Genomic DNA, 27,650 nt, shown 5'->3' with positions numbered 1-27,650 from the left:
CAGTGTGTCCCCTCTATCCCCCTGTTCCCCAGTGTGCCCCCTCTATATCCCTGTTCCATAGTGTGAAACCCTCTATATCCCTGTTTCCCAGTGTGTCCCCTCTATATCCCTGTTCCCCAGTGTGTCCCCTCGATATCCCTTTTCCCCAGTGTGTCCCCTCTAAAGCCCTGTTCCCCAGTGTTCCCCCTCTATAACCCCCTGTTCCCCAGTATGCCCCCTCTATATCTGCTGTTCCCCAGTGTGTCCCCTCTATATCCCTGTTCCCCAGTGTGTCCCCTCTATATCCCTGTTTCCCAGTGTGTCCCCTCTATATCCCTGTTCCCCAGTGTGTCCCATCTATATCCCTGTTTCCCAATGTGTCCCCTCGATATCCTTGTTCCCCAGTGTGCCCCCTCTATATCCCTGTTCCCCAGTGTGTCCACTCCATATCCCTGTTCCCCAGTGTGTCCCCTCTATATCCCCCTGTTCCCCAGTGTGTCCCCTCTATATCCCTCTGTTCTCCAGTGTGTCCCCTCTATATCGCTGTTCTCCAGTGTATCCCCTCTATATCCCTGTTCCCCAGTGTGTCCCCTCTATATCCCTGTTCCCCAGTGTGCCCCTTCTATATCCCAGTTTCCCAGTGTGTCCCCTCTATATCCCTTTTTCCCAGTGTGTCCCCTCTATATTCCCCTGTTCCCCAGTGTGTCCCCTCTATATCCCTGTTCCCCAGTGTGTCCCGTCTATATCCCACTGTTCCCCAGTGTGTCCCGTCTCTATCCCCCTGTTCCCCAGTGTGCCCCCTCTATATCCCTGTTCCATAGTGTGTCCCCTCTATATCCCTGTTTACCAGTGTGTCCCCTCTATATCCCTGTTCCCCAGTGTGTCCCCTCGATATCCCTTTTCCCCAGTGTGTCCCCTCTATCCCCCTGTTCCCCAGTGTGCCCCCTCTATATCCCTGTTCCATAGTGTGAAACCCTCTATATCCCTGTTCCCCAGTGTGTCCCCTCGATATCCCTTTTCCCCAGTGTGTCCCCTCTATATCCCTGTTCCCCAGTGTGCCCCCTCTATAACCCCCTGTTCTCCAGCATGCCCCCTCTATATCTGCTGTTCCCCAGTGTGTCCCCTCTATATCCCTGTTCCCCAGTGTGTCCCCTCTTTAACCCTGTTCCCCAGTGTGTCCCCTCTATATCCCTGTTTCCCACTGTGTCCCCTCTATATCCCTGTTCCCCAGTGTGTCCCCTCTATATCCCTGTTTCCCAGTGTGTCCCCTCTATATCCCTGTTGCCCAGTGTGTCCCATCTATATCCCTGTTTCCCAATGTGTCCCCTCGATATCCTTGTTCCCCAGTGTGCCCCCTCTATATCCTTGTTTCCCAATGTGTCCCCTCGATATCCCTGTTCCCCAGTGTGTCCCATCTATATCCCCCTGTTCCACAGTGTGTCTCCTCTATATCCCTGTTCCCCAGTCTGTCCCCTCTATATCCCCCTATTCCCCAGTGTGTCCCCTCTATATCCCTGTTCCCCAGTGTGCCTCCTCTATAACCCCCTGTTCCCCAGTGTGCCCCCTCTATATCCCCCTGTTCCACAGTGTTTCCCCTCTATGTCCCTGTTTCCCAATGTGTCCCCTCGATATCCTTGTTCCCCAGTGTGCCCCCTCTATATCCCTGTTCCCCAGTGTGTGCCCTCTATATCTCTGTTCCCCAGTGTGTCCCCTCTATATCCCTGTTCTCCAGTGTGTTCCCTCTATATCCCTGTTCCCCAGTGTGTCCCCTCGATATCCCTGTTCCCCAGTGTGTCCCTTCTATATCCCTGTTCCCCAGTGTGTCCTCTATATCCATGTTACTCAATGTATTCCCTCTATTTCCCTGTCCCCCAGTGTTTCCCCTCTATATCCCTGTTCCCCAGTGTGTCCCCTCTATATCCCTGTTCCCGAGTGTGTCGTCTATATCCCTGTTCATCAATGTATTCCCTCTATATCCGTGTTCCCCAGTGTGTCCTCTATATCCCTGTTCCTCAATATATTCCCTCGAAATCCCTGTTCCCCAGTGTGTCCCCTCTATATCCCCCTGTTCCCAGTGTGACCCTTCTATATCCTTGTTCCCCAGTGTGTCCTCTATATCCCTGTTCCTCAATGTATTCCCTCGGTATCCCTGTTCCTCAGTGTGTCCCCTCGATATCCCTGTTCCTCAGTGTGTCCCCTCAATATCATTGTTCCCCGGTGTGTCCCCTCTATATCCCGGTTCCTCAGTGTGCCTCCCTCTATATCCCACTGTTCCCCAGTGTGTCCCCTCTATATCCCGGTTCCTCAGTCTGCCTCCCTCTATATTCCTCTGTTCCCCAGTGTGTCCCCTCTATATCCCTGTTCCCCAGTGTGTCCCCTCTATATCCCTGTTCCCCAGTGTGTCCCCTCTATATCCCTCAGTTCCCCAGTGTGTCCCCTCTATATCCCCGTTACCCAGTGTGTCCCCTCTATATCCCAGTTCCCCAGTGTGTCCCCTCTATATCCCTGTTCCCCAGTGTGTCCCCTCTATATCCCCCAGTTCCCCAGTGTGTCCCCTCTATATCCCCCTGTTCCCCAGTGTGTCCCCTCTATATCCCTGTTCCCCAGTGTGTCCCCTCTATATCCCCCTGTTCCACAGTGTGTCCCCTCTATATCCCTGTTTCCCAGTGTGTCCCCTCTATATCCCTGTTCACCAGTGTGTCCCCTCTATATCCCCTGTTCCCCAGTGTGTCCCTTCTATATCCCTGTTCCCCAGTGTGCATCCTCTATATCCCTGTTCCTCAGTGTGCCCCCCTCTATATCCCTGTTTCCCAGTGTGTCCCCTCTATATCCCTCTGTTCCTCAGTGTATACCCTCGATATCCCTGTTCCTCAGTGTGCCCCCCTCTATATCCCCCTGTTCCCCAGTGTGCCCCCTCTATATCCCCCTGTTCCTCAGTGTGTCCCCTCGATATCCGTGTTCCTTAGTGTGCCCCCCTCTATATCCCCCTGTTCACCATTGTGTCCCCTCGATATCCCTGTTCCCCAGTGTGTCCCATCTATATCCCCCTGTTCCACAGTGTGTCCCCTCTATATCCCTGTTCCCCAGTGTGTCTCCTCTATATCCCTGTTCCCCAGTGTGTCCCCTCTATATCCCTGTTCCCCAGTGTATCCTCTCTATATCCCCCTGTTCTCCAGTGTGTCCCCTCTATATCCCTGTTCCCCAGTGTGTCCACTCTATATCCCTGTTCCCCAGTGTGTCCCCTCCATATCCCCCTGTTCCCCAGTGTGTCCCCTCTATATCCCTCTGTTCTCCAGTGTGTCCCCTCTATATCCCCCTGTTCTCCAGTGTGTCCCCTCTATATCCCCCTGTTCCCCAGTGTGTCCACTCTATATCCCTGTTCCCCAGTGTGTTCCCTCTATATCCCCCTGTTCCCCAGTGTATCCCCTCTATATCCCTCTGTTTCCCAGTGTGTCCCCTCTATATTCCCCTGTTCCCCAGTGTGTCCCCTCTATATCCCTGTTCCCCAGTGTGTCCCGTCTATATCCCTCTGTTCCCCAGTGTGTCCCGTCTCTATCCCCCTGTTCCCCAGTGTGCCCCCTCCATATCCCTGTTCCATAGTGTGTCCCCTCTATATTCCTGTTTCCCAGTGTGTCCCCTCTATATCCCTGTTCCCCAGTGTGTCCCCTCGATATCCCTTTTCCCCAGTGTGTCCCCTCTATCCCCCTGTTTCCCAGTGTGCCCCCTCTATATCCCTGTTCCATAGTGTGAAACCCTCTATATCCCTGTTTCCCAGTGTGTCCCCTCTATATCCCTGTTCCCCAGTGTGTCCCCTCGATATCCCTTTTCCCCAGTGTGTCCCCTCTATATCCCTGTTCCCCAGTGTGCCCCCTCTATAACCCCCTGTTCCCCAGCATGCCCCCTCTATATCTGCTGTTCCCCAGTGTGTCCCCTCTATATCCCTGTTCCCCAGTGTGTCCCCTCTATATCCCTGTTTCCCAGTGTGTCCCCTCTATATCCCTGTTCCCCAGTGTGTCCCATCAATATCAATGTTTCCCAATGTGTCCCCTCGTTATCCTTGTTCCCCAGTGTGCCCCCTCTATATCCCCCTGTTCCCCAGTGTGTCCCCTCTATATCCCTGTTTCCCAGTGTGTCCCCTCTATATCCCTGTTCCCCAGTGTGTCCCATCAATATCAATGTTTCCCAATGTGTCCCCTCGTTATCCTTGTTCCCCAGTGTGCCCCCTCTATATCCCTGTTCCCCAGTGTGTCCACTCTATATCCCTGTTCCCCAGTGTGTCCCCTCTATATCCCCCTGTTCCCCAGTGTGTCCCCTCTATATCCCTCTGTTCTCCAGTGTGTCCCCTCTATATCGCTGTTCTCCAGTGTGTCCCCTCTATATCCCTGTTCCCCAGTGTGTCCCCTCTATATCCCTCTGTTCTCCAGTGTGTCCCCTCTATATCGCTGTTCTCCAGTGTGTCCCCTCTATATCCCTGTTCCCCAGTGTGTCCCCTCTATATCCCTGTTCCCCAGTGTGTCCCCTCTATATCCCTGTTCCCCAGTGTGTTCCCTCTATATCCCTGTTCCCCAGTGTGTCCCCTCTATATCCCCCTGTTCCCCTGTGTGTCCCCTCTATATCCCTGTTCTCCAGTGTATCCCCTCTATATCCCCGTTTCCCAGTGTGTACCCTCTATATCTCTGTTCCCCAGTGTGTCCCCTCTATATCCCTCTGTTCCCCAGTGTGTCCCCTCTATATCCCTGTTCCCCAGTGTGTCCCCGCTATATCCCCCTCTTCCCCAGAATGTCCCCTCTATATCCCCCTGTTCCCCAGTGTGCCCCCTCTATATCCCCCTATTTCCAAGTGTGTACCCTCTTTATCCCTGTTCCCCAGTGTGTCCCCTCGATATCCCTGTTCCCCAGTGTGTCCCCCTCTATATCCCTGTTCCCCAGTGTGTCCCCTCTATATCCCCCTGTTCCCCAGTGTGTCCCCTCTATATCCCTGTTCCCAGTGTGTCCCGTCTATATCCCCCTGATCCCCAGTGTGTCCCCTCTATATCCCCCTGTTCCTCCGTGTTTCCCCTCGATATCCCTATTCCTCAGTGTGCCCCCCTCTATATCCCTGTTTCCCAGTGTGTCCCCTCTATATCCCTGTTCCCCAGTGTGTCCCCTCTATATCCCCCTGATCCCCAGTGTGTCCCCTCTATATCCCTGTTCTCCAGTGTGTCCCCTCAATATCCCTGTACCCCAGTGTGTCCCCTCTATATCCCCCTGTTCCCTAGTGTGTCCCCTCTACATCCCTGTTCCCCAGTGTGTCTCCTCTATATCCCCCAGTTCTCCAGTGTGTCCCCTCTATATCCCTGTTCCCCAGTGTGTCCCCCTCTATATCCCTGTTCCCAGTGTGTCCCCTCTATATCCCGCTGTTCCCCAGTGTGTCCCCTCTATATCCCTGTTCCCAGTGTGTCCCGTCTATATCCCCCTGATCCCCAGTGTGTCCCCTCTATATCCCTGTTCCCCAGTGTGTCTCCTCTATATCCCTGTTCACCAGAGTGCCCCCTCTATATCCCCCTGTTTCCCAGTATGCCCCCTCCACATCCCCCTGTTTCCCAGTGTGTCCCCTCTATATCCCTGTTCCCCAGAGTGCCCCCTCTCTTTCCCCGTTTCCCAGTGTGCCCCCTCTATATCCCCCTGTTTCCCAGTGTGTCCCCTCTATATTCCTGTTCCCAAGAGTGCCCCCTCTATATCCCCCTGTTTCCCAGTGTGCCCCCTCCATATCCCCCTTTTCCCCAGTGTGTCCCCTCTGTATCCCTGTTCCTCAGTGTGCCCCCCTCTATATCGCTGTTCCCCAATGTGTCCCATCTATATCCCCCTGTTCCCCAGTGTGTCCCCTCTATATCCCTGTTCCACAGTGTGTCCCCTCTATATCCCTGTTCCCCAGTGTGTCCCCCCTACATCCCTGTTCCACAGTGTGTCCCCTCTATATCCCCCTGTTCCCCAGTGTGTCCCGTCTCTATCCCCCTGTTCCCCAGTGTGCCCGCTCCATATCTGCCTGTTCCCCAGTCTGTCCCCTCTATATCCCCCTGTTCCCCAGTGTGTCCCCTCTATATCCCTGTTCCCCAGTGTGCCCCCTCTATAACCCCCTGTTCCCCAGCATGCCCCCTCTATATCTCCTGTTCCCCAGTGTGTCCCCTCTATATCCCTGTTCCCCAGTGTGTCCCCTCTATATCCCTGTTCCAAAGTGTGTCCCCTCTATATCCTCCTGTTCTCCAGTGTGTCCCCTCTATATCCCTGTTCCACAGTGTGTCCCCTCTATATCCTCCTGTTCCCCAGTGTGTCCCCTCTATATCCCTGTTCCCCAGTGTGTCCCCTCTATATCCCTGTTCCAAAGTGTGTCCCCTCTATATCCTCCTGTTCTCCCGTGTGTCCCCGCTTTCTCCCCGTTCCCCAGTGTGTCCCCTCTATATCCCTGTTCCCCTGTGTGCCCCCTCTATATCCCCCTGTTCCCCAGTGTGTCCCCTCTATATCGCTGTTCTCCAGTGTGTCCCCTCTATATCCCTGTTCCCCAGTGTGTCCCCTCTACATCCCTGTTCCCCAGTGTGTCCCCTCAATATCCCTGTTCCCCAGTGTGTCCCATCTATATCCCCATGTTCCCCAGTGTGTCCCTTCTATATCCCTGTTCCTCAATGTATTCCCTCTATATCCCTGTTCCCCAGTGTGTCCTCTATATCCCTGTTCCTCAATGTATTCCCTCGAAATCCCTGTTCCCCAGTGTGTCCCCTCTATATCCCCCTGTTCCCAGTGTGAACCTTCTATATCCCTGTTCCACAGTGTGTCCTCTGTATCCCTGTTCCTCAATGTATTCCCTCGATATCCCTGTTCCCCAGTGTGTCCCCTCGATATCCCTGTTCCTCAGTGTGTCCCCTCTATATCCTTGTTCCTCAGTGTATCCCCTCTATATCCCGGTTCCTCAGTGTGCCTCCCTCTATATCCCCCTGTTCCCCAGTGTGTCCCCTCTATATCCCGTTTCCTCAGTGTGCCTCCCTCTATATAGAGGGGACACACTGGGGAACAGGGATATCCCCCTGTTCCCCAGTGTGTCCCCTCTATATCCCTGTTCGCCAGTGTGTCCCCTCTATATCCCTGTTCCCCAGTGTGCCTCCTCTATATCCCTGTTCCTCAGTGTGCCCCCTCTATATCCCCTGTTCCTCCGTGTTTCCCCTTGATATCCCTGTTCCCCAGTGTGTCCCCTCTATATCCCTGTTCCCCAGTGTGTCCCCTCTCTATCCCCCTGTTCCCCAGTGTGTCCCCTCTATAGCCCCTTATTCCCCAGTGTGCCCCCTCTATATCCCTCTGTTCCCCAGTGTTTCCCCTCTATATCCCTGTTCCCCAGTGTGTCCCCTCTATATCTCTGTTCCCCAGTGTGTCCCCTCTATATCCCTGTTCCCCAGTGTGTTCGCTCTATATCCCTGTTCCCCACTGTGTCCCCTCTATATCCCTCTGTTCCTCAGTGTGTACCCTCGATATCCCTGTTCTCCAGTGTGTTCGCTCTATATCCCTGTTCTATAGTGTGTCCCCTCTATATCCCTGTTCCCCAGTGTGTCCCCTCTATATCCCTGTTCCCCAGTGTGTCCCCTCTATATCCCTCTGTTCTCCAGTGTGTCCCCTCTATATCGCTGTTCTCCAGTGTGTCCCCTCTATATCCCTGTTCCCCAGTGTGTCCCCTCTATATCCCTGTTCCCCAGTGTGTTCCCTCTATATCCCTGTTCCCCAGTGTGTCCCCTCTATATCCCCCTGTTCCCCAGTGTGTCCCCTCTATATCCCTGTTCTCCAGTGTATCCCCTCTATATCCCTGTTCCCCAGTGTGTCCCCGCTATATCCCCCTCTTCCCCAGTGTGTCCCCTCTATATCCCCCTGTTCCCCAGTGTGCCCCCTCTGTATCCCCCTATTTCCCAGTGTGTACCCTCTATATCCCTGTTCCCCAGTGTGTCCCCTCTATATCCCTCTGTTCCCCAGTGTGTCCCCTCTATATCCCTGTTCCCCAGTGTGTCCCCTCTATATCCCCCTGATCCCCAGTGTGTCCCCTCTATATCCCTGTTCTCCAGTGTGTCCCCTCTATATCCCTGTTCCCCATTGTGTCCCCTCTATATCCCCCTGTTCCCTAGTGTGTCCCCTCTATATCCCTGTTCCCCAGTGTGTCTCCTCTATATCCCCCAGTTCTCCAGTGTGTCCCCTCTATATCCCTGTTCCCCAGTGTGTCCCCCTCTATATCCCTGTTCCCCAGTGTGTCCCCCTCTATATCCCTGTTCCCAGTGTGTCCCCTCTATATCCCCCTGTTCCCCAGTGTGTCCCCTCTATATCCCTGTTCCCAGTGTGTCCCGTCTATATCCCCCTGATCCCCAGTGTGTCCCCTCTATATCCCCCAGTTCTCCAGTGTGTCCCCTCTATATCCCTGTTCCCCAGTGTGTCCCCTCTATATCCCTGTTCCCCAGTGTGTCCCCCTCTATATCCCTGTTCCCCAGTGTGTCGCCTCTATATCCCTGTTCTCCAGTGTGTCCCCTCTATATCCCTGTTCCCTAGTGTGTCCCCTCTATATCCCTCTGTTCCTCAGTGTGTCCCCTCTATATCCCCCTGTTTCCCAGTGTGTCCCCTCTATATCCCCCTGTTTCCCAGTGTGTTCCCTCTATATCCTTGTTCCCCAGTGTGTCCCTTCTATATCCCCCTGTTCCCCAGTGTGTCCCCTCCATATCTCACTCGTATGTCCTTTATGACCAGAAAGGATAAAAGGGACAGCAGAATTTGTCGCACAGTGTCCTCTGATTTCCTGGTTGCTTCTTCCATTTCTCCAGGATTTCAATCGATCTTCTGCTAATTGGCGATGGCCCAGAAGCGTCTCAGTGGAAATGCTGCGCTGTTGTGTATTTAGACTGAATCGCTTTGTGTCCGTTTTGATGAAGGCTGGCCTCTTTTGTTGCAGCACTCACAGACCTTGTACAGATACATCTACATGAGCTGCAAACAGCAGAATAACTCCGACGTCCACTACGATGCACTGTATGCCATGCTTGCACTCATCAGCATGGAGCTCGCCAACGAGGAGGTGGTTGTCGATTTGATTCGCGTAGTATTAGCTCTCCAGGTATGTGCTCTGCTGCTGAACACATCGGTCAATCCGCTATCCTCATCTGGGAATGCAACATTCCATGTATCTGACCTGCTGCGATTCGAAGCGTCACATCACGTGGCCTCCACTGAAACCATGTCAGTGCTCCCTGGTTTGCTGTGCAGCTGCTCTGTTACAAAGATGGGAGGAAAAGCAATGTGTGAGGAGGACACACAAAATCTGCAAAAGGACATAGACAGGCTAAGTGAGTGGGCAAAAATTTGGCAGATGGAGTATAATGTTGGAAAGTGTGAGGTCATGCACTTTGGCAAAAAAAATCAAAGAGCAAGTTATTATTTAAATGGAGAAAGATTGCAAAGTGCTGCAGTACAGCGGGACCTGGGGGTCCTTGTGCATGGAACACAAAAGGTTAGTATGCAGGTACAGTAAGTGATCAGGAAGGCCAATGATATCTTGGCCTTTGTTGCAAAGGCAATGGAGTAAAAAAGCAGGGAAGTCTTGCTACATTGATTTGAGTACAGGGGCAGGGAGGTCTTATTGCAGTTGTACAGGGCCTTGGTGAGGCCACACCTGGAGTATTGTGTACAGTTTTGATCTCCTAACCTGAGGAAGGACATTCTTGCTATTGAGGGAGTGCAGCGAAGGTTCACCAGACTGATTCCCGGGATGGCGGGACTGACCTATCAAGAAAGACTGGATCAACTGGGCTTGTATTCACTGGAGTTCAGAAGAATGAGAGGGGACCTCATAGAAACGTTTAAAATTCTGACGGGGTTAGACAGGTTAGATGCAGGAAGAATGTTCCCAATGTTGGGGAAGTCCAGAACCAGGGATCACAGTCTCAGGATAAGGGGTAAGCCATTTAGGACCGAAATGAGGAGAAATTTCTTCACCCAGAGAGTGGTGAACCTGTGGAATTCTCGACCACAGAAAGTAGTTGAGGCCAATTCACTAAATATATTCAAAAAGGAGTTAGATGAAGGCCTTACTACTCGGGGGATCAAGGGGTATGGCGAGAAAGCAGGAATGGGGTACTGAAGTTGCATGTTCAGCCATGAACTCATTGAATGGCGGTGCAGGCTAGAAGGGCCAAATAGCCTACTCCTGCACCTATTTTCTATGTTTCTATGTTTCTATTTATACAGGGTATTGGTGAGGCCACACCTGGAATACTGCGTGCAGTTTTGGTTTCCATATTTATGAAAGGATATACTTGCTTTGGAGGCAGTTCAGAGAAGGTTCACTCGGTTGATCCCTGGGATGAGGGGTTGACTTATGAGGAAAGGTTGAGTAGGTTGGGCCTCTACTCATTGGAATTCAGAAGAATGAGAGGTGATCTTATCGAAACGTATAAGATTATGAGGGGGCTCGACAAGGTGGATGCAGAGAGGATGTTCCCACTGATGGGGGAGACTAGAACTAGGGGGCATGGTCTTAGAATAAGGGGCCGCCCATTTAAAACTGAGATGAGGAGGAATTTCTTCTCTGAGGGTTGTAAACCTGTGGAATTCACTGCCTCAGAGAGCTGTGGAAGCTGGGACATTGAATAAATTTACGACAGAAATAGACAGTTTCTTAAACGATAAAGGTAATATGTCCTTATTATACAGTATAAATGCACACGAGGCCCATACTTGAGAGAAGGTCACTCTGTGACCAGTTACCTTTATTACCAAGACCTCAAGTGATGAAGGTGGGTGGAGCTTCCCCTTTTATACCTGAAAGTCCAGGTTAGGAGTGTCTCCCACAAGTTCACCCCCTTGTGGTCAGTGTTCTCAAGGTGTACAACTTCGGTCAGTTTATACATGGGTTACAATGACAGTTGAATACATGATATCACCTCCCCGCCACCCCCAAAGTCTTATTGGGATCACAGGTTGAGTCTCTCTGGTGGTTTACGCTCCCTTGTAGAGCGCCTGAGTTGGGGCTCCGGTTGTTGGGCGCTGGCCTGAGTGTCTGCTGTTTGCGGTGCCTCAGGCCTGTCCGGACTGCCCACAGTGACTGGGTTCTCCTCCACTTGGTTCCTGTGTTCGGTCACCTGTGGTGGAGTGAACTCTATCTCGTGTTCTTCCTCTGCTTCTTCTATGGGGTTGCTGAACCTCCTTTTTGTTTGAACCACATGTTTGCGGCAGATTTGTCCATTGGTAAGTTTAACTACCAGAATCCTATTCCCCTCTTTGGCAATCACAGTGCCTGCAAGCCATTTGGGCCCTGCAGCGTAATTAAAGACAAAAACAGGGTCATTGACATCAATACATCGTGCCCTCGCATTCCTGTCATGGTAGTCACATTGTGACTGACGCCTGCTCTCAACAATTTCTTTCATGGTGGGGTGTATAAGGGATAACCTGGTTTTGAGCGTCCTTTTCATTAGCAGCTCTGCGGGTGGAACCCCTGTGAGCGAGTGTGGTCGGGATCTATTGGCCAATAGGAGGCGTGATAAGTGGCTTTGTAGGGAACCCCCTTGGATTCTGAGCATCACCTGTTTGATTATCTGCACTGCTCGTTCTGCCTGGCCGTTTGAGGCCGGCTTGAACGGTGCCGTTCTAACATGGTTAATTCCATTGCCTGCCATGAAGTCCTGGAATTCAGTGCTTGTGAAGCACGGGCCATTGTCGCTGACCAAGACGTCCGGTAGACCATGGGCGGCGAACATTGCCCGTAGACTTTCTACTGTGGCAGAGGATGTGCTTGAATTTAAAATGTCACACTCAATCCATTTGGAGAAGGCGTCTACTACAACCAAAAACATTTTTCCCATGAAAGGACTTGCGTAGTCCACATGGATGCGTGACCAAGGCTTGGTGGGCCATGGCCAGGGGCTAAGGGGGGCTTCCCTGGGTGCATTGCCCAGCTGGGCACACGTGTTGCACCTGCGAACACAAAGTTCCAGGTCTGCATCAATCCCTGGCCACCAAACGTGTGACCTGACAATTGCCTTCATCATGACAATGCCCGGGTGCTCATTGTGAAGATCTCTGATAAACACCTCTCTGCCCTTCTGGGGCATGACTACGCGGTTTCCCCACAGTAGGCAATCGGCCTGAATCGAGAGTTCATCCTTGTACCTATGAAACGGTTTAAATTCCTCAGGGCATGCCCTGTACGTGGCTGCCCAGTCCCCATTCAGGACACATTTCTTGACTAGAGACAATAGCGGGTCTCTATTTGTCCAGACTTTAATCTGACGGGCTGTCACGGGTGAGCCTTCGCTTTCGAAAGCTTCAACAGCCATGACCATCTCAGCACCATGCTCGGTAGCCTCCTCAGTGGTGGCTAGTGGGAACCTGCTGAGTGCATCGGCGCAGTTTTCAGTGCCCGGTCTGTGCCGAATTGTGTAGTCATAGGCGGCTAACGTGAGTGCCCACCTCTGTATGCGGGCCGATGCATTTGCATTTATGGCCTTGTTGTTGGCCAAAGAGGACGTTAGGGGTTTGTCATCTGTCTCCAGCTCAAATTTCCTGCCAAACAGGTACTGGTGCATTTTTTTTACTGCATATACACATGCTACCGCTTCCTTGTCTACCATCCTGTCGCCTCTTTCTGCCCGGGACAGATTTCTGGAGGTATAAGCTACCGGCTGTAACTGACCATTGGCATTCACATGCTGCAACACCCACCCGACCCCATAGGACGACACATCACACGTTAAAACTAGTTTCTTGCATGGGTCATATAGCGTTAACAGTTTGTTGGAACATAACAAATTGCGTGCTCTATCAAAAGCCCTTTCCTGGCTGTCCCCCCAGACCCATTCGCGACCTCTGCGTAGGAGCACGTGTAGCGGCTCTAACAGCGTGCTCAATTTGGGAAGAAAGTTACCAAAATAGTTCAGGAGCCCCAGGAACAAATGCAGCTCCGTCGTGTTACGGGGTCTGGGTGCTCTCTGGATCGCTTCCGCTTTAGACGCAGTAGGGTTGATCCCATCTGCTGCTACCCTCATTCCCAGGAATTCTACCTCTGGAGCTAAGAAGACGCACTTCGCCTTTTTCAGTCGCAGACCTACCCGGTCCAGTCTGCGTAGCACCTCCTCCAGGTTGTGGAGGTGTTCTTCAGTATCGTAACCCGTGATGAGGATGTCGTCTTGAAAAACCACCATCCCTGGAATCGACTTGAGGAGGCTTTCCATATTTCGCTGAAAGATCGCGGCGGCCGAGCGAATCCCAAACGGACATCTGTTGTACTCAAACAACCCCTTGTGTGTCGTGATGGTGGTCAGCTTCTTCGACTCACTCGCCAGCTCCTGGGTCATGTAAGCTGAGGTTAGCTCCAATTTTGAAAAAAGTTTGCCACCGGATAGCGTCGCAAAGAGGTCCTCCGCTCTCGGTAGCGGGTACTGGTCTTGGAGTGACACCCGATTGATGGTGGCCTTATAATCACCACATATCCTGACCGACCCATCCGCCTTGAGCACCGGCACAATCGGGCTCACCCAGTCACTGAATTCGACTGGCGAGATGATGCCTTCCCTCAGCAGACGGTCCAATTCGCCTTCTATCTTTTCCCGCATCTCGTACGGCACCGCTCTGGCCTTGTGGTGTACTGGCCTGGCGTCCGGGTTTATGTGAATCACTACCTTGGCCCCCATGAAAGTGCCAATGCCAGGTTGAAACAGTGAGTCAAATTTGTCCAGGATCTGTGAGCATGATACTCGATCCACAGAGGAAATTGCATTGACATCGCCCCATTTCCAGTTCATGACAGCAAGCCAACTCCTCCCCAGTAGTGCAGGACCGTCCCCTGGGACAACCCAGAGTGGCAACCTGTTCTCCGAATCTTTGTGGGTCACGACTACCGTGGCGCTGCCTAGCACCGGAATGATCTGCTTTGTGTAAGTCCGTAGCTGTGCATCAATCGGCGATAATTTTGGTCTCCTGACCTTGGACACCCACAACCTTTCGAACTGTTTGATACTCATCAGGGACTGGCTGGCCCCCGTGTCTAGCTCTTTTGATATTGGGATGCCATTGAGGAGCACTTTCATCATTATCGGTGGCGTCCTGGTGTATGAACTGTATCCGTGCTCCACATGAACTCGCTGAACTTCAGCTTCCAGCGATTTCCCCCAGTATTCATTTGGCCTCGTAGGGCTTACATCGGGCCCGTCCTCCTCGTACATCAACCTGGCTGCAGGCTTCCTGCACATACGCGCCAAGTGATCGCTGACGTTGCAGTTTCTACAGGTATATTGCTGATACCTGCAAGCTCTGGCTGGGTGTTTGCTTCCACACCTCCAGCATGAGCTGGAGGCCCCGTTGTTGGAAACAAAAGGCCCATTACCAGTCGATCGTCTCTGTCTGTCTCTGTAACTGTCCTTAAGTGCACCATTAACAGGTGTTGATGGCCCCATTACTGGCCGCATTGTCCATTGCGATGGCATGAAGCACCGTTCAGCTAGCCATTGTCTCTGTTGAATTCTCCCTTTGGGTTCGACTGCATGCTGGGACATGTCCGACTGCCCTTGTCTGCCTGGAGAACTGTGTGCCGCGTTAACAATGTTGACTCCCTGTCGCTTTGCCGCATTTGAGCCAAGAGTTTTGTCAAACATCATTCTGGTCTCTTCCTCCCCTGAGCTAAATGTCTGGGCTATCAGAGCCGCCGCTTCCAAGGTCAAGTTTTTGGTCTCAATCAGTTTCCTGAAAACCCCAGCGTGCCCGATGCCCTCAATAAAAAATTCTCGCAGCATCTCCGCTCTGCATGCATCTGGGAACTTACATAGTCTCGCCAGTCGCCGGAGATCTGCCACGAGGTCTGGAACGCTTTGCCCTTCACGCCACTGGTGCGTGTAAAACCGGTGTCTCGCCATGTGCATGCTGCTCGCCGGTTTAAGGTGTTCCCCGATCAACTTACTGAGCTCTTCAAAAGTCTTGTCCGCCGGCTTCTCTGGCGCTAGAAGGTCCTTCATCATGGAGTACGTCCTGGACCCACAAACCGTCAGGAGATGAGCCCTGCGTTTGTCGTCCGAATCCTGTCCCAACCATTCCTTAGTGACAAAACTTTGCTGTAGTCTCTCAATAAAGTCGTCCCAATCATCACCGACACAGTACCTCTCTTCTGTGCTGCTAGTGGCCATGCTCACGTGGTTTAAATCCCAGTTTCTCGTCGCCAATAATATGTCCTTACTGTACAGTATAAATGCACACAAGGCCCATACTTGAGAGAAGGTCACTCTGTGATCAGCTACCTTTATTACCAAGACCTCAAGTGATGAAGGTGGGTGGAGCTTCCCCTTTTATACCTGAAAGTCCAGGTCAGGAGTGTCTCCCACAAGTTCGCCCCCTGTAGTCAATGTTCTCAAGGTGTACAACTTCGGTCAGTTTTATATGGATTACAATGACAGAGCGGGCAGGGAAGTGGAGCTGAGTCCATGATCACATCAGCCATGATCTTATTGAATGGCGGAGCAGGCTCAAGGGGCAATATGGTCTACTCCTGCTCCTATTTCTTATGTTCTTATGTTTTTGGGGCGAGAATGGCGGCGGGGCGGGAAAGTTAGCGCCCGGGAACAGTTTGCCCCTCAGTGGGTGAGTTTAGACAGCTGGGCCCTGAGTCAGGGGGGTGCAGCACTCAGGGAGGTGTTAGTGAGGGAAACTCCCCAGATAAAGCGCCGGGCCTGGACCGCTCCGAGAGAGGCCTGGGGGGCGGGGGGGGAACCTGAGAAAACCCACAAAAACATTCCCAATACATTGCCCACGCCACAACACAAATCACAAAACAAATTAACAGTAGCAACAATCACACGTACCGTAGGAGTGCGTAACTCACCGCTCTGCTGTCGGGATGGTTGGACGGCCCAGATTTCCCAGGTCACCGCGGGGCGCGCTGTGGGGCGGACGGGTCTGGCTGAAGTCCAAACTCAGACCGGTGTCACAACCGGGGGCATTCCACACCGGGCACAGCTCTTCCCGCGGTGCTGCTCCACACTGCCGCTAAACCGGACCCCAGGGTCACCGCGGGGCGCAGGAGGCTGACCGCCCGCCCAGAACAGCTCACTGTCCAGAGCACCTCACCCTCACCCAGAACACCTCACTGTCCAGAGCACCTCACCCTCGGCCAGGACACCTCACTGTCCAGAGCACCTCACCCTCGTCCAGAACACCTCGCTGTCCAGAGCACCTCACCCTTGTCCAGGACACCTCACTGTCCAGAGCACCTCACCCTCGCCCAGGACACGTCACTGTCCAGAGCACCTCACCCTCGCCCAGAACAGCTCACTGTCCAGAGCACCTCACCCTCGCCCAGGACACGTCACTGTCCAGAGCACCTCACCCTCGCCCAGAACAGCTCACTGTCCAGAGCACCTCACCCTCGTCCAGAACACCTCACCCTCGGCCAGGATACGTCACTGTCCAGAGCACCTCACCCTCGCCCAGGACACGTCACTGTCCAGAGCACCTCACCCTCGCCCAGAACAGCTCACTGTCCAGAGCACCTCACCCTCGTCCAGAACACCTCACTGTCCAGAGCACCTCACCCTCGCCCAGGACACCTCACTGTCCAGAGCACCTCACCCTCGGCCAGAACAGCTCACTGTCCAGAGCACCTCACCCTCGTCCAGACCACCTCACTGTCCAGAGCACCTCACCCTCGTCCAGAACTCCTCACTGTCCAGAGCACCTCACCCTCGGCCAGGACACGTCACTGTCCAGAGCACCTCACCCTCGTCCAGAACAGCTCACTGTCCAGAGCACCTCACCCTCGTCCAGAACTCCTCACTGTCCAGAGCACCTCACCCTCGGCCAGAACAGCTCACTGTCCAGAGCACCTCACCCTCGTCCAGACCACCTCACTGTCCAGAGCACCTCACCCTCGTCCAGAACTCCTCACTGTCCAGAGCACCTCACCCTCGGCCAGGACACCTCACTGTCCAGAGCACCTCACCCTCGTCCAGGACAGCTCACTATCCAGAGCACCTCACCCTCGTCCAGAACAGCTCACTGTCCAGAGCACCTCACCCTCGGCCAGGACACCTCACTGTCCAGAGCACCTCACCCTCGCCCAGAACAGCTCACTGTCCAGAGCACCTCACCCTCGTCCAGGACACCTCACTGTCCAGAGCACCTCACCCTCTCCCAGAACACCTCACTGTCCAGAGCACCTCACCCTCGCCCAGAACACCTCACCCCCACCCAGGACACCTCACTGTCCAGAACTCCTCACCCTCGCCCAGGACACCTCACCCTCGCCCAGGACACCTCACTGTCCAGAGCACCTCACCCTCTCCCAGAACACCTCACTGTCCAGAGCACCTCACCCTCGCCCAGAACACCTCACCCTCGCCCAGAACACCTCACTGTCCAGGACACCTCACCCTCGCCCAGAACACCTCACCCTCGCCCAGGACACCTCACCCTCGCCCAGAACACCTCACTGTCCAGAACACCTCACCCTCTCCCAGAACACCTCACTGTCCAGAGCACCTCACCCTCGCCCAGAACACCTCACCCTCGCCCAGAACACCTCACTGTCCAGAGCACCTCACCCTCGTCCAGAGCACCTCACCCTCGCCCAGAACATCTCACCCTCGCCCAGAACATCTCACCCTCGTCCAGAGCACCTCACCCTCGCCCAGAACATCTCACCCTCGCCCAGAACATCTCACCCTCACCCAGAACACCTCAACCCACCCAGAACACCTCACCCCCACCCAGAACACCTCAACCCACCCAGAACACCTCACCCTCGCCCAAAACACCTCACCCTCGCCCAGAACACCTCACCCCCACCCAGAACACCTCACCCCCACCCAGAACACCTCAACCCACCGAGAACACCTCACCCTCGCCCAGAACACCTCACCCTCGCCCAGAACACCTCACCCCGCCCAGAACACCTCACCCTCGCCCAGAACACCTCACCCTCACCGAGAACACCTCACCCTCACCCAGAACATCTCACCCTCGCCCAGGACACCTCACCCCCGCCATTGCCGCCACTCCGGGGCGAGAACCGGAGCGAGAAGACTGGAAAGTCCAGCCCTTCTGTTTATCCTTTGCTGCTCTGATTTATGTTGCCTGCTAAGATCTATCTTACCCATCCTAACTTTGATTTTTGCTTCCCATACTTTCTTTCTGTATTATCCCCCTTTATCTATCAGGTGCCTTTTATTAAACTTCGTTTTTGCTTCAAACCATAAACCTTTGATGCACACCGTTACCTTATCCATCTCCTGTGTAAATATCTCGCCCTCCAGCTCTGTCACACATAAGGTTTTCTGTTCGACCTCATCCTCTCTGCTCAGTTGTGGCTAAAACTGCTTTTCTTTCACAGGAACTTTGTTTGAGCAATGACGACAGTCAGTCTGTGTGGAGCCGCTGTGCAATTCATGCCCTATCCGCAGCCTACCTCAATCTCATCAGCCAGCTTACCACCCTGCCTGCCTTCTGCCAAAATATCCAGCAGGTAAGGTCATGTGGGCGATGTAGGGGGGATGGGTCCAGAGAGTGAGAACCACTGGCAGTGATCTACCCCACACCTCGCTCTGTGATTCCATCTCCCTCTCCCTCGCTCTGATTCGATCTCCCTCTCCCTCGCTCTGATTCCATCTCCCTCTCCCTCGCTCTGATTCGATCTCCCTCTCCCTCGCTTTGATTCGATCTCCCTCTCCCTCGCTCTGATTCGATCTCCCTCTCCCTCGCTTTGATTCGATCTCCCTCTCCCTCGCTCTGATTCAATCTCCCTCTCCCTCGCTCTGATTCGATCTCCCTCTCCCTCGCTCTGATTCGATCTCCCTCTCCCTCGCTCTGATTCGATCTCCCTCTCCCTCGCTCTGATTCGATCTCCCTCTCCCTCGCTCTGATTCGATCTCCCTCTCCCTCGCTCTGATTCGATCTCCCTCTCCCTCGCTCTGATTCGTTCTCCCTCTCCCTCGCTCTGATTCGATCTCACTCTCCCTCGCTCTGTGGGAGTCTATGAGGGAGACAGAAAGCAGGAAACTATAGACCGGTTAGGCTAACATCTGTCATTGGGAAAATGCTAGAGTCCATTATTAAGGAAGCAACAGCAGGACATTTAGAAAATCATAATGCAGTCAAGCAGAGTCAGCATGGTTTTATGAAAGCAAAACATGTTTGACAAATTTGCTGAAGTTCTTTGAGGATGTAATGAGCAGGGTGGATAAGAGGGAAATCAGTGGATGTGGTGTATTTGGATTTCTAGAAGGCGTTCGATAAGGTGCCACATAAAAGGTTACTGCACAAGATAAAAGCTCACGGGGTTGGGGGTAATATATTAGCATGGAGAGAGAATTGGCTAACTAACAGAAAACAGAGAGTCGGGATAAATAGGTCATTTTTCAGGTTGACAAACTGTAACTAGTGGGGTGCCGCAGGGATCAGTGCTGGGTCCTCAACTATTTACAATCTATATTAATGACTTGGATGAAGGGACCAAGTGTAATGTAGCTAAGTTTGCTGATGATACAAAGATGGGTGGGAAAGTAAGTTGTGAGGTGGACACAAAAAAATCTGCAAAGGGATATAAACAGGCTAAGTGAGTAAGCAAACATGTGGAAGACAGAGTATAATGTGTGAAAATGTGCGGTCATCCACTTTGGTAGCAAAAATAAAAAAGCAAATGATTATTTAAATGGGGAGAAATTATTAAATGCTGCAGTGCAGAGGGACCTGGGGGTCCTTGTACATGAAATACAAAAATGGAGGCTTGTAAAAAATGAACGGCAATAATCATGGGTGATTTTAACATTCATATTGATTGGACAAAGCACATTGGTCAGGGTAGCCTTGAGGAAGAGTTCATAGAGTGTATCCGGGAAAGTTTCCTTGAACAATAGGTTGCGGAACCAACCAGGGAGCAGGCTATCTTGAATCTGGTACTGTGTAATGAGACAGGATTAATAAATGATCTCCTAGTAAAGTATCCTCTAGGAATGAGTGACAATAGCATGGTTGAATTTCAAATTCAGTTGGAGGGTGAGAATGTTGGATGTGAAACCAGTGTCCTAAGCTTAAATAAAGAAGACTACAAAGGTATGGAGGCAGAGTTGGCTAAAGTGGTTGGCAGACAGGAAGCAGAGAGTTGGGGTAAACGGGTCCTTTTCAGAATGGCAGGCAGTAACTAGTGGACTGCCACAGGGCTCAGTGCTGGGAACCCAGCTATTTATAATATATATTTATGATTTAGATGAAGGAATTGAGTGTAATATCTCCAAGTTTGCAGATTACACTAAACTGGGTGGCGGTGTGAGCTGTGAGGAGGACGCTAAGAGGCTGCAGGGTGACTTGGACAGGTTAGGTGAGTGGGCAAATACATGGCAGATGCAGTATAATGTGGATAAATGTGAGGTTATCCACTTTGGAGGCAAAAACACGAAGTCAGAATATTATCTGAATGGTGGCAGATTAGGAAAAGGGGAGGTGCAGCGAGACCTGGGTGTCATGGTTCATCAGTCATTGAAGGTTGGCATACAGGTACAGCAGGCGGTGAAGAAGGCAAATGGTATGTTGGCCTTCATAGCTAGGGGATTTGAGTATAGGAGCAGGGAGGTCTTACTGCAGTTGTACAGGGCCTTGGTGAGGCCTCACCTGGAATATTGCATTCAGTTTTGGTCTCCTAACCTGAGGAAGGACGTTCTTGCTATTGAGGGAGTGCAGCGAAGGTTCACCAGACTGATTCCCGGGATGGCAGGACTGACATATGAGGAGAAACTGGATCGACTGGGCCTGTATTCACTGAAGTTTAGAAGAATGAGAGGGGATCTCATAGAAACATATAAAATTCTGACTGGACTGGACAGGTTAGATGCAGGAAGAATGTTCCCGACGATGGGAAAGTCCAGAACCAGGGGACACAGTCTTGGGATAAGGGGTAGGCTATTTAGGACCGAGATGAGGAGAAACTTCTTCACTCAGAGAGTTGTTAACCTGTGGAATTCCGTGCCGCAGAGAGTTGTTGATGCCAGTTCATTGGATATATTCAAGAGGGAGTTAGACGTGGCCCTTACGGCTAAAGGTATCAAGGGGTATGGAGAGAAAGCAGGAAAGGGGTACTGAGGGAATGATCAGCCATGATCTTATTGAATGGCGGTGCAGGCTCGAAGGGCCGAATGGCCTACTCCTGCACCTATTTTCTATGTTTCTATGTTTAAAATAGATGAAAGTGTAAGATGGTTGATGAACAGTGGCGGACATTTAAGGAGATATTTCATAACTCGCAACAAAAATATATCCCAATGAGAAGGAAAGACTGTAAGAGAAGGAATAACCATCTGTGGCTAACTAAGGAAATAAAGGACGGTATCAAATTTAAAACAATGTGGCCAAGATTAGTGGGAGGCCAGAAGATTGAGAAACTTTTAAAAGCCAGCAAAGAAAAATTAATAAAGAGAGGGAAGATAGATTATGAAAATAAACGAGCACGAAATATAAAAACAATAAGAGTTTCTACAGGTATATAAAAAGAAAAAGAGTGGCTAAAGTAAATGTTGGTACCCTGGAGGATGAGACTGGAGAATTAATGGAGAACAGGGAACAGGCAGAGACGTTTAACAAATATTTTGTATTGGTCTTCACGGTAGAAGACACTAAAAACATCCCAATAATGGATAATCATTGGGGCTATAGGGAGGGAGGAACTTAATACTATCACTATCGCTAAAGAAGTAGTGCTCGGTAAAATAATGGGACTAAAGGTGGACAAGTCCCCCGGACCTAATGGCCTGCATCCTAGGGTCTTAAAAGAATTGGCTGCAGAGATAGTGGATGCATTGGTTGTAATCTTCCAAAATTCCCTGGATTCTGGGGAGGGCCCAGCGGATTGGAAAACAGCAAATGTAACGCCCCTATTTAAAAAAAGGAGGCAGACAGAAAGCAGGAAACTATAGACCGGTTAGCCTAGCAGAACATTTGGAATAGCATAATTCAATTAAGCAGAGTCTGCATGGTTTTATGAAAGGGAAATCATGTTTGACAAGTTTGCTGGAGTTCTTTGAGGATGTAACGAACAGGGTGGATAAGGGGGAACCAGTGGATGTGGTATACTTGGATTTCCAGAAGGCATTCAATAAGATGCCACATAAAAGGTTACTGCACAAGATAAAAGTTCACGGGGTTGGGGGCAATATATTAGCATGGATAGAGGATTGGCTAACTAACAGAAAACAGGGCGTTGGGATAAAAAGGTCATTTTCTGGTCGGCAAACTGTAACTAGTGGGGTTCCACAGGGATCGGTGCTGGGGACTCAACTATTTACAATTTATATTAACGACTTGGAAGAAGGGACTGAGTGTAACGTAGCCAAGTTTGCTGATGATACAAAGAAGGGAGGAAAAGCAATGTGTGAGGAGAACACAAAAAATCTGCAAAGGGATATAGACAGGCTAAGTGAGTGGGCAAAAATTTGGCAGATGGAGTATAATGTGGGAAAATGTGCGGTTATCCACTTTGGCAGAAAAAATGAAAAAGCAAATAATTATTTAAATGGAGAAAAATTGCAAAGTGCTGCAGTACAGAGGGACCTGGGGGTCCTTGTGCATGAAACACAAAAAGTTCGTTTGCAGGTACAGCAAGTGATCAGGAAGGCCAATAAATGTTGGCCTTTATTGCAAGGGGGATAGAGTATAAAAGCAGAGAAGTCCTGCTACAACTGTACAGGGTATTGGTGAGGCCACACCTGGAGTACTGTGTACAGTTTTGGTCTCCGTATTTAAGGAAGGATACACTTGCATTCGAGACAGTTCAGAGAAGGTTCAGTAGGTTGATTCTTGAGATGACGGGGTTGACTTATGAAGATAGGTTGAGTAGGTTGGGCCTATACTCATTGGTGTTCAGAAGAATGAGAGGTGATCTTATCAGAACATATAAGATAATGAGGGGGCTCGACAAGGTGGATGCAGAGAGGATATTTCCACTGATAGGGGAAACTAAAACTAGGGGGCATAGTCTCAGAATAAGGGGCCGCCCATTTAAAACTGAGATGAGGAGGAATTTCTTCTCTCTGAAGGTGGTGAATCTGTGGAATTCTCTGCCCCAGAGAGCTGTGGAGGCTGGGTCATTGAATATATTTAAGGCGGAGCTCGACAGATTTTTGAACGATAAGGAAGTAAAGGGTTATGGGGAGCGGGCAGGGAAGTGGAGCTGAGTCCATGATCAGATCAGCCATGATCTTATTGAATGGTGGATCAGGCTTGAGGGTTCAAATGGCTGACTCCTGCTCCTATTTCTTATGTTCTTACAAAGTTAGTATGCAGTTACAGCAAGTAATTAGGGAGGGAAATGGAATGTTGGCCTTTATTGCAAGGGGGATAGAGTATAAAAGCAGAGAAGTCCTGCTACAGCTGTACAGGGTATTGGTGAGGCCACACCTGGAGTACTGCGTACAGTTTAAATCTCCGTATTTACGTAAGGATATACTTGCATTGGAGGCTGTTCAGAGAAGATTCACTCGGTTGATTCCTGAGATGAAGGGGTTGACTTATGACGAAAGATTGGGCCTATACTCACTTATTGGAGTTTAGATGAATGAGAGATAATCTTATTAAAACATATAAGATAATGAGGGAGCTTGACAGGGTAGATGCAGGGAAGATGTTTCCCCTCGTGGGGGAATCTCGAACTAGGGGGCATAGTCTCAGAATAAAGGGTCACCCATTTAAAACGGAAATGAGGAGAAATTTCTTCTCTCAGAGGGTCATGAATCTGTGGAATTCTCTGCCCCAGAGAGCTGTGGAGGCTGGGTCATTGAATATATTTAAGGTTGAGATAGACAGATTTTTGAGCAATAAGGGAGTGAAGGGTTATGGGGAGCGGGCGGGGAAGTGGAGCTGGGTCCATGATCGGATCAGCCATGATCTTATTAAATGGTGGAGTAGGCTCGAGGGGTGAGATGGCCGATTCCTGCTCCTATTTCTTGTGTTCTTATGATGAGATCTCCCTCTCCCTCGCTCTGATTCGATCTCCCTCTCCCTTGCTCTGATTGGATCTCCCTCTCCCTCGCTCTGATTGGATCTCCCTCTCCCTCGCTCTGATTCGATCTCCCTCTCCCTCGCTCTGATTCGATCTCCCTCTCCCTCGCTCTGATTGGATCTCCCTCTCCCTCGCTCTGATTCGATCTCCCCCTCCCTCGCTCTGATTCGATCTCCCTCTCCCTCGCTCTGATTCGATCTCCCTCTCCCTCGCTCTGACTGGATCTCCCTCTCCCTCGCTCTGATTCGATCTCCCTCTCCCTCGCTCTGATTCGATTTCCCTCTCCCTCGCTCTGATTCGATCTCCCTCTCCCTCGCTCTGATTGGATCTCCCTCTCCCTCGCTCTGATTCGATCTCCCTCTCCCTCGCTCTGATTCGATCTCCCTCTCCCTCGCTCTGATTCGATCTCCCTCTCCCTCGCTCTGATTCGATCTCCCTCTCCCTCGCTCTGATTCGATCTCCCTCTCCCTCGCTCTGATTCGATCTCCCTCTCCCTCGCTCTGATTCGATCTCCCTCTCCCTCGCTCTGATTCGATCTCCCTCTCCCTCGCTCTGATTAGATCTCCCTCTCCCTCGCTCTGATTCGATCTCCCTCTCCCTCGCTCTAATTTGATCTCCCTCTCCCTCGCTCTGATTCGATCTCCCTCTCCCTCGCTCTGACTGGATCTCCCTCTCCCTCGCTCTGATTCGATCTCCCTCTCCCTCACTCTGACTGGATCTCCCTCTCCCTCGCTCTGATTCGATCTCCCTCTCCCTCGCTCTGATTCGATCTCCCTCTCCCTCGCTCTGATTCGATCTCCCTCTCCCTCGCTCTGATTCGATCTCCCTCTCCCTCGCTCTGATTCGATCTCCCTCTCCCTCGCTCTGATTCGATCTCCCTCTCCCTCGCTCTGATTCGATCTCCCTCTCCCTCGCTCTGATTCGATCTCCCTCTCCCTCGCTCTGATTCGATCTCCCTCTCCCTCGCTCTGATTCGATCTCCCTCTCCCTCGCTCTGATTCGATCTCCCTCTCCCTCGCTCTGATTCGATCTCCCTCTCCCTCGCTCTGATTCGATCTCCCTCTCCCTCGCTCTGATTGGATCTCCCTCTCCCTCACTCTGATTCGATCTCCCTCTCCCTCGCTCTGATTCGATCTCCCTCTCCCTCGCTCTGATTTGATCTCCCTCTCCCTCGCTCTGATTCGATCTCCCTCTCCCTCGCTCTGTGGGACCCATGATTCAATCTTCCTCTGCCGCGTTATTGATTTCCTGTCTGTTCGGTCTTTTTTACAGGTGATTGATGTCCGACATAAGGAAGCACCATACCTATTACCGGAGGGAGTCTTTGAGGCTGAAAGCAGGTGTGTGCACGCAATGGCAATGGGAATGAGCTCCTGTCAAATGTCTTGAGTTTTTTGAGATTCCTGCTGTGTTTTCCTCACATTCATAACTTTCCTTCACAGTACGCAGCCTGTTTCTTGTGGTTCTTGACACTTTCTCTGCTGATGGAGCTCAGTATGGTGAGGAGAGGCGGCCCTGCTCTGCCTGTTCGCTCGACGGTACACCACATCTGTGATCCAGTGCTGGTGGACGGGTCCCTGTGCACTGGGGCCGTCTCCCTTACTGTGAGCACCAGTTCCATCCCTTGTGACTGGGAGGAGGCAGTCTTGGGGGCGGGTAGCTCCTTGTTACCAGCCCAGGCAGACGCTCCCCCCTCCCCACCCCGGACCACCAACAGGGAAGGTGAGGATTAACTATCAGCTAGCAATTGGCCTGATGGGATGGAGACAAAGGCCGAGAAATTGGACTCGTGCCCAACACATGAGGCAGGCAGTGAGGTGGCTGTCTGCCTGTAACAACTGGGAGCAGCAAGCTCAGAACCAGCTCCGCACATCTCTAGGTGACTTTCAATCGGGGGCTGAAAAGCAGTGTTCGGACCCCGCTTGGTAAATGCAGGGCACTCCACTCCCACTTCAGCTGGGCACCCAACACCTGCTTCAGGTGAGCACCCCACACCTGCTTCAGGTGGGCACGGCACCCAACATCTGCTTCAGGTGGGCACCCCACACCTGCTTCAGGTGGGCACGGCACCCAACATCTGCTTCAGGTGGGCACCCCACACCTGCTTCAGGTGGGCACGGCACCCAACATCTGCTTCAGGTGGGCACCCCACACCTGCTTCAGGTGGGCACGGCACCCAACATCTGCTTCAGGTGGGCACGGCACCCAACATCTGCTTCAGGTGGGCACGGCAGCCAACACCTACTTCAGGTGGGCACCCAACACCTGCTTCAGGTGGGCACGGCACCCAACATCTGCTTCCGGTGGGCACGGCACCCAACACCTGCTTCCGGTGGACACCCAACACCCGCTTCAGGTGGACACCCAACACCCGCTTCAGGTGGACACCCAACACCCGCTTCAGGTGGGCAACTAACACCCGCTTCAGGTGGACACCCAACACCCGCTTCAGGTGGGCAACTAACACCCGCTTCAGGTGGACACCCAACACCCGCTTCAGGTGGGCAACCAACACTCGCTTCAGGTGTGCACCCAACACACAAAAATTTAACCGGCTTCCAATTGGGTAACTGCCGCATTTCCAGAGTAGATAAAGAAAGTTACCTGGACGCTGTGTTCCAGGAGGCAGTCACACCCCTCAGGTTAAATCATTCACATGGTCCGGGAGAAATGGGTTTTGGTTCATGAGGCACTGGCACCAGTACTGGGGTAAGAGGGAGCTGTTCCATCGGGACGGGCTTCACTTAAACCGTGCTGTAGCTAGTGTCCTGGCGAATCGAATAACTAGGGCTGTAGGGAGGGCTTTAAACTAAATAGTGAGTGGGGGGGTTCAGGTGAGCGGAAATTTAAAACATCAAAGAGCAAGGTGAAGGCAATAGAGCAGGTTAACACTGGGGGGAATGATAACCAGAGCGTGACAGGAAGGGACAGAATGTATAAACATCAGAGTGTATCAGAAAGTGGGGTCAAAGCAGGAAAAATGGTAAAAAGACAAAACTAAAAGCTGTTTATCTGAAAGCTCGTGGCGTTCGTAACAAAATAGATGAGTTGACGGCACATATAGATATAAATGGGTATGATCTGGTAGCCATTACAGAGACGTGGTTGCAAGGTGACCAAGGCTGGGAACTGAATATTCAGGGGTATTTGACCATTCGGAAGGATAGACAGAAAGGAAAAGGAGGTGGGGTATCTCTGTTAATAAAGGATGAGATCAGTGCGTTAGAGAAATGATATTGGCTCAGAAGATCAAGATGTAGAATCAGTTTGGGTGGAAATAAGGAATAATTAGGGGAAGAAGTCATTGGTAGGCATAGTCTATAGAACCCCTAACAGTAGCTACACTGTTGGACAGAGTATAAATCATGAAATAATGGAGGCCTTGTAAAAAAGGAACGGCAATAATCATGGCCGATTTTAATCTTCATATTGATTGGACTAATCAAATGGGCCAAGGTAGCCTTGAGGAAGAGTTCATAGAGTGTATCCGGGATAGTTTCCTTGAACAGTACATTGCAGAACCAACCAGGGAGCAGGCTATCTTAGATCTGGTACTGTGTAATGAGACAGGATTAATAAATGATTTTCTAGTAAAAGATCCTCTAGGAAAGAGTGATCATAGCATGGCTGAATTTCAAATTCAGTTGGAAGGT

The 27,650-nt window shown here is 51.6% G+C and overlaps 1 protein-coding gene across 1 annotated transcript in view; it reads left to right on the top strand.

The window, feature by feature from the left end:
- Positions 1-27,650, top strand: part of LOC139272915 (protein EFR3 homolog B-like) — a 1,121,614-nt gene that overhangs the window by 994,305 nt on the left and 99,659 nt on the right. The window contains exons 15-17 of the mRNA XM_070889016.1: positions 8,929-9,090; positions 18,346-18,477; positions 25,270-25,337. Of these exons, the coding sequence (XP_070745117.1) occupies positions 8,929-9,090; positions 18,346-18,477; positions 25,270-25,337 (362 nt within the window). The remainder of the gene's footprint in view (positions 1-8,928; positions 9,091-18,345; positions 18,478-25,269; positions 25,338-27,650) is intronic.

This window comes from Pristiophorus japonicus, chromosome 9 (assembly GCF_044704955.1).
Source record: "Pristiophorus japonicus isolate sPriJap1 chromosome 9, sPriJap1.hap1, whole genome shotgun sequence".
In the NCBI taxonomy this organism is placed as follows: Eukaryota; Metazoa; Chordata; class Chondrichthyes; family Pristiophoridae; genus Pristiophorus; species Pristiophorus japonicus.
This window is presented reverse-complemented; position numbering and strand designations above follow the sequence as displayed.